The 18,543-nt window shown below is 41.7% G+C and overlaps 1 protein-coding gene across 1 annotated transcript in view; it reads left to right on the top strand.

Annotated features, from left to right (window-relative positions):
• The window catches only part of ctdp1 (CTD (carboxy-terminal domain, RNA polymerase II, polypeptide A) phosphatase, subunit 1), an 83,293-nt gene that overhangs the window by 31,823 nt on the left and 32,927 nt on the right, over positions 1 to 18,543 (top strand). The window contains exon 12 of the mRNA XM_083981548.1: positions 8,972 to 9,288. Coding sequence (XP_083837674.1) covers positions 8,972 to 9,288 — 317 coding nt within the window. The remainder of the gene's footprint in view (positions 1 to 8,971; positions 9,289 to 18,543) is intronic.

Genomic DNA, 18,543 nt, shown 5'->3' with positions numbered 1-18,543 from the left:
TTTGATTTTGAGTTTCCAGAGTTTATATGCACTTCTCTCACTCCTCTGTTATTAGTCGATGGCTTTATAAAAAATAACCTCACAGAATCCATTTGAGGATTCATATTTATTGTCTTCCTAAAAAAATAAGTAAAGTCACAAGCTCTGTGTGCTGCTGTCCATGGTGCTGAAAATATTCACGCATTTACAGAGTGTTTGACAGTTTGCAGAGCAGCGGGCTACAAACTAGCAGAGCACAGTGCCACGGGGTCAGGTGCAGCCAGCCGTTCCACCGACACAAGCAGCACATTACTGCTCCGTGACAGGCCACTCCGTCATTCAGACCGGACTCCATCCTCTGTCCCACGAATCGAGGATGGTTCCCGTTCTCCGCACAGTCCTTGGCAGCCGGACAAATAGCATTTCAAGTCTTCTGACAATACGCTTTTAGTTTTCACTCAAATAATTAGCGTCGGTTCTTCTTTTATTTCTCCTGAACCCGTGTGGATTCAGAAAAGTGCATCATTGATATAAAACCTCTGTGAAACCTGGAGTCTGAATGAATCCTCTGAAGTATCTAATGTTCTGTTCCAAAGTGATGTTTTCAGCTCAGCCTTATGTAAGCACCCTCCACTAACCTCAGCTGCAGTGTAGCACGATTTTCTGGGATGATGGTGAAAAGAAGCCAATATCCTTCCTGCTTGTAGAGCCTCTCAAGAATTCTTGTTCTCAAAAGATCGCTACATTCTCTGTATCCGAGTCCTTCCTGTAGGAGTGTAGGTAGATGTGGAGGGAGGATTCGTGCGATTGTTTCCCATCAGAATGGGACTCGCCCTCGGCTCAGTCGGGCCTTTGATGTGAACCCCGAGCTGACTCTCCGGAGCCTGAGACGTGTCAGACACTTTTGAGGTAGCCGGACTTGTCTTCACAGGTTTTATTCTTCAGCTTTAAAGAAACTTTGATCTTTAAATCCGAAAATTCAGCACAAACTCGGCACCGATAATCTGAAAATGCTTTCAAATTCGTTGATCTATTTTTGATCTGAGCTGCAACTTTTCAAAAATACGTATAAACATTACTGGCTAAGAAAACCTTTAGTAAACAGGTGTTGGCTTCACATTGGTGATGAGATCATCCATAAAATTGATTTGGCTTCATGACTAACTTACATATTCAATCATTAACAACCAATACACGCATGAGCCTGCATTAGACACTAATGAAACTGTCAGAACCCTCATGAGTCTGATTTAGATGTAAATATAACAAATTTTCACCACAGGAGCCTGGGATGATCATGACACCAGACACAATTCATCAGTTAGAATAATATCAAACAATGGCCCAGTACAAATAACAGATGGGAGCACAGAGTGAGAAAGTAAATTGGAAAAAATAAATGTTTTAATCATAACAGCAAGGTGGCAAAATCCTGGGGTCCAAGCAGTGAGACGACACAGGGACAGATTTGATGAATCGTGAACATCGCAGCAAAGATGCAAATAACCTGAGACTGAATTTTTTATTTTATTTTATTTTTTTATCAAAGCTGAAACTTGATTATGACGGCACCATCTTGAGATCTGTGAGTGTCGTCATAATTAATAGTCGGTGAAATTTGCAGCCCACCCTTGATTATACAATTTAACTTTATCTTGATTATCTTGATGTTAATTTGGTTGCAACAGTTCACTTAAAGGGATAGTTCAACATTTTGGCAAATTGGCCCATTGCCATAATCCCTATAGTTTTAGGAGTAGGTTTGTTACTTTTAATTATCGGTGCAAGCTATTTTTAGAACGGTGGAGCAGAGCTGCGAGCTGCTCAGAGCTACGCTACGGAGGCTCATGGAATTTCTTGGCTTTCCCGGTTTTGCATGAATTTACCTCCAAAACAACTCTGTCTCATAACGTTCTGTTATTATCTCATAACGTGGTGAATGTGCAGGTCACAACTTGTCCACGAGAGCGTTTTGGAGACCCTATTCCTAAAACTATAGGGATTATGGCAATGGGCCGATTTGCCAAAATGTTGAATTATCTTTAATAATTACAAAAATCCATCGTTGGGTCTAGTCGAAGCTGAGAACGGCAACGGTTTCCTCGCTATCCTCACACTTTCATCCGAGTGACCCCCCCTAGTCAGCAACATTGGGTATTTTTCACATGTTGTCAGTACCCATTAATGGCTGCTGAATTGACATACGAATACCAAGGTGGGTTTAGAGGGTTAGAGTCTGAGATGTGCATAGTTTTGTATCTCTTTGTTCCACCAAAATTTGACCGTTTTGTCCTGCTGGTTGGATTACAGACTCCAGGTCAGGCCCCGGTATGGCTGCAGGTTTCTGTTCCAACCAAGCAGCAGCACCCCAGATCTGACTCATTGAATCAAATGATCTCAGTCTTCAGACAGCTGATTGGTCCAACTGTGTGCTCTTGATTGGTTGGAACAAAAACCTGCAGCCACACAGCCCTTGTTTCCACACACCTGCTCTTGGCATTTGAGGCCTGGTCTCACTATTTGTTTCCCCTTACCCAACGTATTGTTTGTGGCTTCATTTAATAGTAACACTGTCTGCTTTATACCTCACTTCTCATACATTTACATCAGCTTCCTATTCTCCAGTGCTTTAGCTGAGCTTTTTTTCCCCACAAGTGCACACTCCTGGATCTTCCTCTGTGCCCACATTAAATAACCTGTCATCTGTCGGTCTCCACGCAGCCATCACCTGTCTGCCCCGCTACTGTACCACCTCTGACCACCTGTCGAAGACGAAGTCAGTAATTTTGACAGCGACTAAACTCTCTATGATCTCCCTTCAGCGGGACTTTGATATGTAAAACCGTCTCAGCGGGGTCCTCGGTCAGGTGGAAGCTTGAGCTCCTTGCACAATAACCCAAACAGAAATTAGTTGAAGGAAATGAGCAGTGACTGACTGACTGCCTGCATGGGAATGTGTGGAGCTCTCACCGTGGGCTTCTGCCTCTCAGATATTTTTTTCTGCGAAGCTTTTCTGCCAGGTACGCTCCTGTCTCTCTTCTGAGATATGTTAATGTGCTGAGACGCTGATATTCTCCCACTAAAGTCGGCCCTGGAGTAACCCATGCTTTTCAAAAAGTTACTTTATCCTTTATTCTGAGAATACATTTCTTTCTCAGGTTGCTTCAAAATATGCAGTGTAGCCTGAAGTTAATTGTTTTTTTGTTTTTTGTTTTTGGCTGTTGTTTTTACCTGCAGGAATTTACATGTCATATTTTTGACAAAGATATTATGTTACTGAAATAAAAGATGCTTCTTCATAAATCAGCCTGTGCAGACAGAATTTATCAGGGACAGCAGAGATGGTGCTCTCATCCATCTGGAGGATACATCTGATTCTGTTAATGTATGCAGGCTGCTGAAAAAGAGTACATTTGCCCATATGTTAGTTTATTGCTTTGTTTTTATATGTGGATAATCTTTCATATCACTTACCTTTTTAAGGTTCCTTTATCTAGCTTCGGTTTTAATCAGTTCATCCTGGTTTTGAAGGATGTATTTGTAAGTTTTCACCATCAATAAACAGCATGAACAGCTGTTTACTTCAGTCTCACCAAAAACTTCAACCATTGATGCATTTATAGGATAAGAGATGATGGCTTTGGTTAGCTGGCTGCCAGAGGAGAAGGAAGGAAGTGATGGAAATATAAGCAAAATGAGAGTTAAAGCTGGTTTAACATCAGTAGTGATCACCTGTTGATACCAACTTTGGATATGTAGCCATAGCAAACTTAAAGTTCAACATTTTGGCAAATTGGCCCATTGCCATGATCCCTATAGTCTTAGCAGTAGGTTTGTTACCTTTACGCTCTCATGGACAAGTTGTGACCACGCTCGTCTGGGGCAGTTTTTCAGCAAGCAGTCTCTGCATTTGCCTCGAAAACAACTCGTCTCGTAACATTCCGTTATTATCTCATAGCGTGGTGAATGTGCAGGTCACAACATGTCCACGAGAGCGTTTTGGAGTTGTTGGATTGTGTATTTGATGAGTTTGATGAGGGAAACCAAGAAATCCCATTAGCCTCCGTAGCGTAGCTCTGAGCAGCTCGCGGCTCTGCTCTGCCACTCTAAAAATAGCTTGCACCGACAATTACAGGTAATGAACCTACTCCTAAAACTACAGGGATTGTGGCAATGGGCCATTTTGCCAAAATGTTGAACTATCCCTTTAACAATGATTAATAAGAAAACATCTTCATGCAGCCACTTGTGTGTATTTGAAGTTCTCTGAGTCTGGAATAATGTTGGATACATTCTCTCTGAATGCTGGTAAACATGTAGCCCTGCTGTCGTTATCGCTCGGTTCTGTTTCCAGCTTAGATTTGGAGGCTGTGCTGTGAGACAGTGATGAATAGGAAATCTTTTATTAAATCAGGGTCAAACATCAGTTGCCTGTGAGGCTCAAACTCATCAAGAGGGAACAGATACTCGGTCCTGAGTAGAATGTTACAGCAGGAACTTAACCAACGCTACATTTGGCCACTAATTTTCTCTAAGTCCTCGTCTCAGTCAGAGCTCATCGCTCTGGGCAACGACAGTTCACTGCTCCCACAGTAACAGCCACTCCTAATTGCTGCCTTTCATTTGAAATGAATGACTGTCGGCCTCTTATGCTGGACATGAGTCTTTAAGTGTGAGTTACACCTCGGGCTGGGTTGGAGTCTGAAGTCGCAATATCAATGACCAGATTCGGAAACAAAATCTAATTAGGTGTTGATGTGTTTTGATGCGTCCTGTTGTGTTCTGTCCTTTTTGTGCGTGATCGTGTCAACAAATGACAACAATCAACCTCAGTTTAAGAAAGAAAAAATCTAGTTTGCTCCTCCATCTTTCTCCAAACAGATGAATCATCACAACTATTCACACAGTAGTGTAGAAATGAATCATTTAGTGAAAAAATAAATAAATACACTTAACTTGCGGCGTAGATTGATCAGACCTTTAACCACACTCTACCCTAGCTCTGAGATGGTTCTTTGCTGTGTTTTGAAAAGTCTGACAGTGCGCTCGTTGCCTGGCCTTTGATTACAGCCAGGAGAAGGAAGCTGTGGGATGTTTGCCACACTTTTTTGCAGAGATTGTTAATGCTTCCATTTTCTGCTCAGGCCCCTGAGATGGTGAACGGTGGAATGGTTTTTAAAGTGCAGTGATCAGAAGCAGATACAGCTCCACCGGCCATATACCCTGCCTCCTCGGTGTCTGTCGGTTGTGGAGAAGAACTGCTTTGAACATGGAAATGTTGTTGTATATTGTGCTTAGAAATAAGCTTTCTCCACTGTTGCTGGGGAAAACATGTTGGAGACATGGAGCAAAACCACTTCCTTTATATTTCCCACTGCAGCATACAGACTTGTTTACACATATGTGCCATACAGTATGTCAAGTACTGCAATGCACACTTTTTTTTTTGTAAAGATTTATAAATTATACTGATATTACTGCTACTATTTGGTGCTATTGATTGGTTGGTGCAAATAAATCAATATATCACATGTATAAACCCTTTTCAGAAATGACAGAAAAACGGTATATGATGGTTTACGATTACTTACTAAGCATTTCAACTTTCGCCCAGAAGTTAATGTAGTGTTGAAGTGTTATGACCTATTTTTAGATTCAGCCCACAGATATTGCACCAGCCAAATGAGTGCTTCAGAACATCAACATCACTGGCTAAACACTTATATACGGGGCGCTCTGCCAGCAGAAAGTAACATATCATACTCATTTTACCATTTCCTAACACTTGTGCTTCTTAATAGTTTTACAGTTTGTTTTGAGAATCTCCACATAGGTAAGAGGTTGAAGCTGGTTCTTTTTTCCACCAAAAAGAACCTGGTGCTGCGCTGGTGTTTAGCTGGTTCAACTCGCGTGCCTCCAAAGAACCAGTTTGCGTATCCAGTGGCAAGGAGCAAAGTCAGAGCCACGCTCCCCATGCAGGTGCTGCTGCTGTCTTTGCAAGCCTATATTGCGATCCAGAGCTGACAAATACAACTATCACTGGCAACCCAGCGAGACATTTTGATGAGCTTTAGCCGCTGTTAGCCACAGCCACATAGCTTTGACTACGCTTGCATAGATTACATATCAGTTAAAAAATCACAATAAGACATTGATAACGTCTATATATATTTGCACTGGTCCTGTTGGTCAGCTAACCCCTTTCCCAGTCCCTTGCGTAATCAGAGTTGGGGCTGGTCTGGAACCAGTTTCAAGGGCCAGGAGCCGGTACTTAGGCGGTCGAAAAGCAAAGAACTGGAGCTTAGACAGGCTCTGGCTCTGAACTGGCACTGGAACCAGCTTGGTGGAAAAGGGGTAAGAGTGATGCCCCTTGGCAGGACTTTGGAAGTCTGTCCAATCAGAACAAAGCAGGCTTTTAGTGAAGGAGGGAGGCTCAGCTGAGGAGTTGCATAACAGGCAGGATGAGATAAATAAGGATTTTTAACAGTGATTCATGCAAAGCTAGTGGAGTCAGAGAAATGTAGAGCTGGAATTGGAAATGAGTGTGATGGTCTTTAAGATCAAAGCACATGGATCCTGATGGGATGTCTGTTAAATATGGTTCTATGGGTTTGACTATTTACTCGTCCAGCCCATACCCTTCTGCCCTGTGTCTGTGCTCTGTTGTGTTTATAGCTCCACTGTACTGGCAACCACAGATCCTCTTAAATCCTCAGCAGGTGCCACGACAAGGCAAGGCCCAGTAAATTTCTTTACTGCCGGTGCTCATGGGAGATAGTGACAGGGAGAATGAGCCAGAAGAGAAACACTGAAGCTGAAAAATGATTTGCGTTGTGGTGAACTGTCGACTCGCATGTTGCAGTCAGTGTTGAACAAACAAACCCTGTTTACTGTCTTATTTGTATCTCACACTGTAACCGTTCCTCCTGGTGATTCTTACTCACATAAAAAATGGAGGTTGACTGGCAATACCACAGATATAAACCCTGTACCTTTACAGAGGCTCTATGTGGCTGACCCCACAGCCAACAACTAGTCCTTAATGAGCCTGGCTTGATGCCGGTAATGTTCCCAGCTCTCGCCCCAAGAGACAGTCCCTCAGCATTAATCCCAGTTTTCCCCCAGCTCCCTGCTGCTAATGAGTCAATAGACAAGACGCTGCATATTTGATGTGGACAGTGTCCTCAACATGGCTTACCTGTTCTAAATGGTCAGTAACCTTGGGCCAGTACGACTGATGAGCTGACAGTTTGTCTACAGACTCTGTCAATTTCCTCATGACCGACATCTGATTGGATGAGTTTATTACCCTTTCTCAAATATGAATCCATCTGATGGGAGTGTATAGAACAGATTAACCCCCATTAACCAATACAGTAGCCCTTAAATCAAACACAGCTGTTGATATTTCTACCAAGTACCACATATTTGTTGGATTGAATGTACACAATGTTGTTGTCTGAACCTGTAAATTGTGGTTATCCTGCTTTGTACAGGGTTATATCATACAGGTGAATCACTGTTCAATCGTTTACTTTCAAAGTCTGATCAAATATTCTAGCTGATATTAAGGTATCACAGATACATGTAATTCATCACATCAGCTGTAACATAGAAAAAACTGCCAAATATTGTATTTTAAAACTGTAGCTAGTTGTAATTAGATGTTTTGGTCAAAGTTCTTCAAATGTGTGAGATCCACAATAAAAATGCTTAAAGGTCCAGTGTGTAAAATTGGGGGAAAACCGTGACATCTAGCGTTCTGATTCTTCATCGCAGTGCTCACTCACTCCTGTCAGCAGAGTGACGGTGGCCTCCGAGGACAAAAAAACTTGTGCGGAAATGGCATCTTCCACTATTCTCTACCGACTAACTACTCACTCTCTCTGCTGTTTCCTCCTCCTTTCCTTTCACCTTTTTCTTTGTTGGTTTATTTATGCGCACAAAACAATTGAAACGTTCTCCCTGGCCGGCTGGATTTTCTGTTCGGGCTGCCGTACAAACATGGCGGCGCAAGATGGCGACACTCTCTAAAGCAAGACCCTTGCTATCTGTATATATATATATATATATATATATATATATATATATATATATATATATATATATATATATATATATATATATATATATATATATATATATATGAGTAATTAAAAGGCTACGAAAATGAAACAAATTTTATTTTATAGCGATGATACACAATACGAATATATTCATGGGTAGTAGCCTATATTCAGATTATACCAATAAATTTAGCAAAATATTACACACTGGACCTTTAATGCATTTTTTATGGCTTCATACTTTTAGTCAAGTCCTGAATAAGCACATTTCTCATAATCTTCAACCGTTCCCTAAGGGTTCCTTATCAAACATTTTATATTATACACCAGACCAGTTTTCATTAGATTTTTTTTTTTATCACTCTGACTAAATGTCATGCAACATTATCACTCCTCAACTTCCTTTTATCAGTCCAGCACCGAGTTCAATCAGCCTCACAGTAGACTGTGTAATGTATTTATTCATAGAGGAGGAAAATCATTTTCTCTTTGTTGTAATTAGATGCACAGTTGCATCAAGGGAACTGACTGCCGCATTGGTATTTGGAGCACGAGTTATTCAACTAATAAAACATTTAATTATTTCTACTTAGTGATTACCTACAAATTAAAGTTGTGTCACGAAATTTGCACAATTCACTTGAATATTCCGAGTGAGGTTTGGTGGAATCCTTATGCAAATTAATGAAATAATAACAAAAGGTATTCAGGGCAAGCAGGGAATATCTGTATATACTATATACAGATATTCCCTATAGTATGTCCGTTGATATATGTATGTGTGCCTGCTGTGGAGTGTTATTATATAAACTGAAAGCAAATCTAAAAAATATGGCTGTGAATTGATGAATCTTTACTGAAAGATTCATAGGTCCCGTGATCAGATATGTTGTCAAAAAACCAAAACCATGCCTCACAACACGCAGGTTGACGACATCTTGGGTGAAGAGAGCGACAATGAGAGTGAGGGCCGAGGGAAGGAGAAGCCGATCAAGGAGGAGGTGGAGGATGAAGAGGAGGAGCAGCGGCAGCAGACGAAGCAGCAGCAGCAGCAGCAGCAGCAGCAGCAGCAGCAGCCAGGAGCTGGACAGATAGCAGCAGCATCATCATCATCAGCAGCAGCAGCAGCAACAGCAGGAGGAGGAGGAGGAGGAGGAGGAGCACTCGGTCCTCAGGCTCTGAGCGCAGCAGAAAGTCTTCACCCATCCACCAGCGAGGCCGGTCTGCCAAGTGTTGTGCCAAGGTGAGACACAGTTTCATGAGAATTATCTTGTATGCTCCCTTAGAAGCCCCTCTTGAGTAAACTGTGTTCTATTGAGCATATAACTCCACATGACATCTTTCCTTCATCAGTATTACGGTGTCATCAGTTTTGGCACTCTCCCTTTCCACCGTTGATCCTCCGCCTCGTGCGTAAACACCTCCGGGGTGCGAAAAGCGTCAAAGTTAAATTACCGCGGGCGAGGACTGAGAGCCATTGAAAATCTTTGCAAATGCGCTACAGTACATATTTTCAGGTCTTTATCCTCCAATGAGTACTATCACAACACGCCACTTCATCAGCGGGGCTAAGGCTGAAGCCAGACGGTCTGGTCCGTTGCCATGGACACAAATTCCAAACAGACAGCAGGCAGTCAAAGAGTTCTGAACATATGAGAGTCTCTTGAATCGAGCCGTTCAGCTGCCAGATTCAGCCTCAGACAACAGATGACTTTGTTTTTCTTTGTTAAAAACGGGAAATGCATTGATAACCTGAAATAACACTTTTTTTTCCTGTGAACATGGTACGAACACTCGCTGGAGGTTTATTTCAGTCTTTACTCAAAAATATCCCAACGTCTGAAAGCAAACACAGAAACAAAAATCCAGAAACGCAGTAGAATATGATACTACATGTGTCTCTAGCCGCTACTCAAATGATTAATATGTGATTTCAGCAGTGGTTCGGATGCAACAAGAACATCATTTCCATCCATTTCCTATAGAGCTGAACAGTAATTGATATCATAACTGGATATTTCTGCATTTCCTTTTCACTTATAAAGTAATGATGAGACATTTTATATTTAGTTACTTTCATCTGCTGAGTATGATTTGTAGACTTGTAGCACCACAGGCTTGATTCCTGGTCTGCTGTGTCATATTTAACCTTTATCAGACAAACTGCAGCTCCTGCGAGTTGGACGCATTTGATATTTTTGATATTTGAATAATATTTTTGAGACATTCTTAAGCACTAATTTCCCATTAGTTTGTATTGTGCAAAAAGAAAGAGAAAACCACCAAAGACACAATGCTTCTCTCTCATTTTGAAAGTACCTCAGGAGAAATTTAAGCCTCTCCATACTTGGAATTTGATTGACAGGGGCTCACCTGTTCTTTTATCCTCTTTTTTTTCTTTTTTGTTTTTATTAGAGACAGGCAATGACATGCAAACACATACAATGTAACACCACTGACGAGAACAAACAAAACAGGACAGACAAGGTTAAAAACAAAACAAAAAGGATGTATTAATTAGATTGACAGTTTTTTTTCCCCCATTTTTGTTATGCTTTTCTACCTCGTCTTGAAAAATTATTTTTCAGATTATTTTTTCATCAAAGCTCAGCTCATGTTTTACATAGCGTTTCAGTTCACTTTCAGAATAAATCTTGTTAACCAGTCCAATATAACGTTCTCATTCATGTCATAGGCTCTATAGTACATTTAGACAAGTAAACACCTGACCTTTTTAATAAGTGAAAATGCTGAGGAAACTGTTCACAGGTTTCCTCCCTCCCTCCCGGTGCAGCGATCGACCCCTCAGGTTCCACCGCTGCACCTCTCCTTCCAGACTTGGGTTTTCTGTCTGTTCGTGCGTTACCACACCTGCATTTACTCTCAAACACCTTTCCTCTGGCGCTGGCTGTGTGTCCGTGGCTGCCCACGCCTCAGCAAACAAAACGCGCAATGACTTTGTCCTCCCTCTCCTCTTTTGGACGTATCGGTCCATCTGTCACCCGGTCTGACACCTTTGGTTGCTGCTAATAAGTCAGGGCTGAAATACACCATCCACTGTGTTGTTTACTCGCTGCTGAGAGCTTGTGGGAGCCTGACGCCGGTCAGTGCAGCGGTGCAGCGGAGTGGGACGTGATTAATGTGGAGGAGAGTGAGTTCAGTTCTGAAAGAAGTGTGGACTGGTGTTGGCAGATGTGCTGTATAGGTCCTCCTGTAGAAAGATACTGGTGACACAGTCTAATAATATCACAGTCACCTGGTCATGATTGTCCTCTGTGACCACTGCCCCCCCCCCCACCTCTCTCTCCACTTTAGGTCTATTTTATTTTTGACCGCTCACTCTGATTGTAAGGAATGTTCAAATCACAGCGGCTGTGTTGTTCTGTGGGGAATTATAGCTACCGGCTAGTTAGTTTGATGTATTGTTAGACTGTTGTCTTACATAACAATGTAAGATTTAAAAGCACTTGCAGTCTATTTGAAAAAAATCACACAGTCTTTTTTTTTTAAACAAGAGTGTAGCTTAGTACAACTCCAAAAAGTGACATTTCTGCATCAATTACTCGCCTTCTGTTAGAATGAAGAGTAAAGTTTGTTGTCAAGGAGAAGAGCGCATTAGAAAATCTCCCAGTCTAAATGTGATCAGAAAAACTACATCCTACTGTATAATTTTCATAATGCAACACAATATTTTCTGCCCCTGAATTCTTTCAAACCCCTCACTCCACTAATCATGTCAAACAATGGCTGATATGGTCTATAAGTTATATCACAATGTTCTATGGTATTGTCATACACAACAGTGTTCCCCCGATTGCAACATTATGGCATAGTAATGTTGTTTACTGATAAGCCCAGCGGACTGAGACACTTTAGAGGGTTCGACTCAGTTTTTTATTTTTCCTTGCTTTTTTGCTTTTACACTAGCACTCGAGCGCAACGTCCGACACGAGAATCAAACTAGCTAATTTTAAGAACACGCCAGCAACAGCGCCCACTGATCTGAGACTGTTGGTATTATTTCACATGAGTTAAATGACTGCTGTGTGGAAAACCACGCTGTGGACCGTAATCGAGGTGCAGATAACTGAGTTTGGAGCTGATGAGAGAATCGAAAAAAGAGAGCGAGACGACGCGGCCGCCGAAGAACTCGGCTGTAATGGAAAAGGACCTGAACCGAGTGCAGTAGAGTCAAGCAGAGCCGAATAGAGCTGTAACTGTGTAGTGGAAAAGGTTGCAAAGTAAGAGTAACTCGTACTGGCACTGTACTGTATATGGTCATATTTTGAGATCCAATCTATAGAGCTTCACAAATGATTGCAGTGTTTCCGCTAGGATTTTTTAAAGTTGTGGCGATGATGCCCTGGCTACTGCCGTGCTATGATGACCCCGCCCCTGCTGAGGAGGAACTATGTCATGGAAAAGAACCGAGTCGAACAGAGCTGTAACTGTGTAGTGGAAGGGGGTGCAAAGTAACTAACTAGTAGTGGAAGCCCTGCTTTACATTGTTTTAACATCCCCCCCCCAAAAAAAATCATCATTCTGAAGGTGTGGCGGCTTTTATTTTGCTGTGGCGGTGTGCCACAATCAATTACATGTAGCGGAAACCCTGGATTGATTTTACATGATGACACACTCATGTCTGACTGACTATTTCTTCTCATGAGTGACAAGGCAGCACAACACAAACATTTTTTGATCATACTGATGTCCTGATGCATGTTGGGAACATTTCCAATCACATCATCATCAATACAGCATCGGCTAATAAAGCTCAATGCTGTGTAACTCCTTTCCCCCACAGTGGGGCTTAGGCTACTATACGTCGTATTTACTGTAACAAAGGTCACAAGGCCTGTTCAGCATCCACCTCTAACTGTCTGGCAGACTGCACCAATGTAATTTCCCTGTCTGGCAGAGAAAATAATTTGACTTTATTGTTGCCCAATAGACCATTAGCGACGATTTAAGATTTCGAGAAGTCATACCGCCGCCGCCAGATTCAGATGCCACTCTGTGGGACCTCCACCTCTTCAGGAGGACGGCTTAATAGGTGCCATTCTGTCAGACTCCATCCCTGGCTTCAGCCCTTTCTTATATTTGGCACAAAATAGACATACATCTGTTGCTAAGATACTGTAGTGATGTGAAATCAGTCATTCAGTATCTGCCCCTGCCTTTTCCATCTAAAGTAAATCCAACATTGCTCTTATTTCAGTTTTTTTTCTTCTCTACCCATTCTCCTGAAAGCCAGCTCTTTGAATGCAGCCATATCCACACTCACACGAATTCGCCTATCTTGTGTAAGTTTAGGGTAAATGTAGGCAGCTAAGTGCAGGCACATAATGTTACGTTTTTTTCCCAGCTGAGATCCTTATGACTAAGAATTTACACCCACAGCCCAGGTTAAAGCAAGAAACAATGGTTTTTGATGAAATGAAGCAGAGCCGTGTGTCCAGCGTTGCCACTGTTTGCAAATCAAAATAATTAGCAAACGTCAGTCAAAGACGATTTGTTTTCCCTCACGCTGTGAAAAGGATAAGTCGCATTCACAGACAGTTCTCAGCTCCTTTTATCATGGTTGCATGGTGCTCTGTAAAGCCTGCAATCTTCTCACTTGGATAATTACATTCTTAAAATCCAATAATGTATGATTGGCTTACAAGAATCTGCCCCGGACTGATTCCTCTTCATAAGCACTTTTTGTTTGTTGTTCGCCTGTTTAAGTTACTTTATTTTGTTGAATGGTATTTTCTGCCTTTTAAAACATTTGGCACATGTATAAATCAACCTCCATAGGTCACCAGTCACACAGGAGATTAAGGTACAGTTTGTAGAGTTTCAGCAGAATTCATTTTTTATTTTTTAAAAGTCAAACCGGAATTGAAATTCACTTTATGCTGAGAACGCTTTAGGTAGCTTAAGTTTAGACTTACTGACCCGCATACTGATTTGTTTGCAGTCTTAGGTGGACCTCACCTCTTGAATGCTTTTCAAAGGATCCGTACTGTAATTAGTTTGGTGCAATTTTGTGCATAAAAAACCAACAACAAAACAATCAAGTACTTACTCCATGGTCCAATATAAATCCCAAAAGTAATGTACAAAATCCTGGTGTTATCAGGGACTATCAGTCATTCAGAGTCATGACAGTTGAGTGATTTACATTCATGACGATTGGACAAGTGTCAAGTGGTGCAGTGGTTTACACTGTCACCTCACAGAAAGAGTGTTCTGTCGACCCTTCTGTGGGCCCTTCTGTGTGGAGTTTGCATGTTCTCTATCTCATGTCCTCCAGCTTCCTCCCACAGACCAAAGACATGCAGGTTAGGTTAATTGCCCATCGGTGTGAATGGGAGTGTGAATGGTTGTCTGTCTGTACAGTATATGTTAGCCGTGCGATAGACTGGCGACCTGTCCAGGGTGTACCCCGCCTCACAGCCGTAGTTAGCTGCGATACTGCACTAGGGTCCAGTGGTACAGAGAATGAATGAATGGGCACATGAATCTGACAATAGCTTGCTAACTTTTACAGTCATGTAAAAGTTTTACTACTACTTATTGAGGGAACACAATCTAAACCACTTGTTGGATTCTCCCAAAGGATAACTTCATTCCTAGTTTATATAAAGTATGTAGACTGTAATTCTCTTTGTGTTTTTGAAGGGATAGTTCAACATTTTGGCAAATTGTCCCATTGCCATAATCCATATAGTTTTAGGAGTAGGTTAGTTACCTTTAATTGTCAGTGCAAGTTATTTTTAGAACGGCAGAGCAGAGCCGCGAGCTGTTGAGAGCTACACTATGGAGGCTAATGGAATTTCTTGGTTTCCCTCATCAAACTCATCAAATACACAATCCAACAACTCCAAAACTCTCTCGTGGACAAGTTGTGACCATAGACTGTAAAAAGAATGGACGTAGCGTCTGTGACGTCACCCATTGGTTTTGGGGAGTCTGTTTTGTGCCGCTACTACGGGGGTTTGAACCGCGCCATGTTGGATTCTACTTGCCATATTTGGAGCGGTGCGGCCGTTGGCCGGCCGAGAGCCCGCCCACCGGCCTCGTAGCAGCGGTCAACGGACCTGTCACTCAACGGTTCTGCGCCCTAATTGGCCAGAACTTTAAACCTAATAATAGTAAAACTGTAGAGTTTTTAAAAAATTCACCCCCCTCAGAGTGTGTGCGGGGGTAGAAACTATCGGTTGAGACCAAAAAAATAAAATGTACCAGGCTGTTAATATGTTTTTTTAAGCTGTAAAATCGGCTATTTTAACATGGGGCTCAATTAGAGTTGCTCCCTTCTGGAGCCAGCCCCCAGCGACAGCCGAGGGGATTGCAGCTTTTTGAATGCGGAAGTGAGCTTCACTTCTCAGACCGACAACTGCCCCCTTGGTTGTGACCTGCACATTCACCACGCTATAAGATAATAATGGAACGTTACGAGACAGAGTTGTTTTAGTGGCAAATTCATTCAAAACCCTTATTATCTATTTTGGAGTAGTGAGATTGTGTATTTGATGAGGGAAACCAAGAATTAATGACAATACGACAATTAAAGGTAACAAACCTACTCCTAAAACTATAGGGATTATGGCAATAGGCCAATTTGCCAAAATGTTGAACTATCCCTTTAACTGAATCAATGGTCATAATTTGGTTCTGATTTGCGTCATTGATCTTTTGCGGAATGACAAATAAAGGAATCTGAATCTGACAATGCCTCCTATCAACCATCGGACTTTTGTTAAAAAACAATCTTCCTTTTGAATTAGTCTTCATCTTCTGTTCTATATTCACATAAGGGTCACCTCTGAACGGCTTTAGTTGTGTACACTAGATGAAGATGATCTGTTGTACGCTACGCTATGCTCACTTCACATGACTGGCAAATAAAAAAAAAAAATCAGTGCATGTGGGAATAAGTATGAGGCAGGGCAGTGTCACGACCTATGTGTTTTCTACCATAAGCCCATCCACTGCTGTCTCCTCTAATTAACCACGGAGCAAGAGAGAGAGTTTACTGACCTTGTTCAGTGAAAACCAGCCTTGAACTGGCCTAACCCCAACCGTCTTAACTTGTTGCCTCTGTCTGCATCTTGATATTGAACTTGGTTCAATGCCGTTGGGATATAAAGACTAAATCCATTAAGCTGTTATTTCACAGCCCGTGTGGATGTGTTGATGGTGAAACATTTACGATGAGCAGTGAAACGCTGGTAGATTTCAGATTTAACGAGAGGGTTGCAGGGCGCATGTGAAAGGTGGGCGAACTTTCATCTCCCTCTGGCTGACAGACTCTGGAGGCAGCGGCGTCACGGTTCAAGGCCACTGCTGTTGTAGCCTTGAATTGTGACTCAGGTGGTTTGATTTTTATGTCCGACTAAGTGTGCGTCTCTGTGTGTGTTTGTTTTTAATCACCAGCCTCAGGAATTGGTCAGTGGAAATCATGGGCTGTAAAATTTTAGCCTTCGCACACACGGCTTCTTCAATTAATTACTTTTAAAGTAATATGAACACAATGAATAATTAATATTCCTCCAGGGTAGGAACTGCAACAGTGATACATCTAACAAGGCAAGGTAGAGCTTTTAATGAACACTGGATCAAACCCGTGCCCCTCACCTCTGGATCTTTCTCCTTCAGACTCTTCAGGTTGTTTCTCATTGCCTCATATTTGTGGAATCAGTGTCTCACGAAGTTGGATGTAAGAAAAGTTTTAGTTTTAATTCTCTCAGCGTTTGTTATGGATAACAGCTCACTGGTTTAATCCATGAAAGTGATATTATTGTCACATCACGTACTCTTAGCTTATGGTAACCAACAGCCCATTCTTCTGGAGATGAGAAATGATTTTTAAGGAGCAGCATAATGAGGAAATATTGTTTTATTATGGCACAGATTGTTCATGCGTTTTACATTTCACAATAGATTTGAGTCGGACCTTCAGTGACAGCCTGAAACGTCACCACAACCTGCATTTGTTGGCATTAGAAACACTAGTTGATATTTTAGAGAATAAATAAAAATCATACAGTAGATCTGCGAGTCGGGTTCATGTGTCTGTCTGCTAATAAATGATCAGTATTAGCTTATTGTGTGTAGCTAGATAGGTTTCAAGTGTTGATCAACATTGGCAGATCAAATCTGTATCAGCCTCATTTGGACAATTAGGGCAGAGCAGTAGCTTGTCTCATCGGTGTAAGAGTCTAGCATTAGCTAATTTTACCTTAGCAGCTGAATTGATGTCTTTAAGACACCTGGGAACTATTTTAATTTGTGGAAAGGGGGCATAATATGTCTCCTTTAAGTCCGTTAAGTAAATAAAGTACCTTTACCTTTACCATAACACCACAGCACTCACCATCAAATATAATTCCATATTTCAGTTTGGCTTTAGTGAGCACAGCAGTTTGTTTGTCTTATATCTAAAGGTGAGCGACAACAAATGGATCTAGTTTTCTACAGATGGATTTTCTAGTTCTGTGAAGTGAGGGTGCAAATTGAAATACCAGGCAGGCCAGGCATTTATTTTACAGAATGTTATGTTTTATATCAAGCCCTCTCAATGTGTCATCCACAGCATGTTGAATATCAACTCCCATATAATTTTAACGATTGTGGACCACTCACCATCATAAAAAAAAATCACAATGTGTGCATTACACTCGCGTTGGCTCCAGTTGCTCCTGTGTGTCTTTGGATGGGGATGTATTAAAAGTAGTTTATGAGGGATTGAATAGCAGCCCCAGTCAATAATGAACAAGTTATGAGACTGCATACTGCAGCCTGATTATGGAGCTGTGGCCAAAACAACAGATAGAGGCTTCCAGTGGGGGATTAGCGAATGGATCTTTTGGTGCCAAGTGATGCAGGGCCGAGGGATTTACTCCAAACTACTGCTACACGTTTACCACTGAGATTTCCACGACTGAATCGCGTCTGCAGATGCTCACTTTACAGGGTTCGCCGACATGTGAGTGTTTCCATTTTAGAAGTTTCTGCTTACTGTATACATGTCGGCAGCAATCATCGGAAAACAAATTAGTCTTTTGCGCTGACATCAAAGCAACTCATTAAGGAGGTAAGCTAAGAGACGCAAGCGACATCCAATTTAAGAGGTAATTATATTTGCCTTTCTGTAGAAGTGTACTGGCATATTTGTGTCCAGGCTTTAACATGACAGGGACACACCCAGAAGGTTTCTTTTCACCAGATACATCCTTCATTTATCACCATGTTGCATCTCTACCTATTAACTTTACCTGTACATTCTCTTCTGATTGGTGGATATATATTACATCAGGTGTTTTTTTTTTTTTTTTTTTTTTTACAGCAATTGGACCTTAATGCACCAAACTTACGCCTCAAACCCACACGTTGTTATCTGTTCCAGTCGCCTTTAATTTCCTGTCCATTCATTCAGATGGTCTATCGCTCCTTTCTCCACCGCCGTGTATTTATTTCAGAGCGAAAATGAAAGTGTGAAGCCTGTCAG

The sequence above is a fragment of the Trachurus trachurus genome (genome assembly GCF_905171665.1).
Source record: "Trachurus trachurus genome assembly, chromosome: 11".
Taxonomy (NCBI): domain Eukaryota; kingdom Metazoa; phylum Chordata; class Actinopteri; order Carangiformes; family Carangidae; genus Trachurus; species Trachurus trachurus.
Note: the sequence above shows the minus strand (reverse complement) of the source record. Positions and strands in the feature narration are given on the sequence as shown.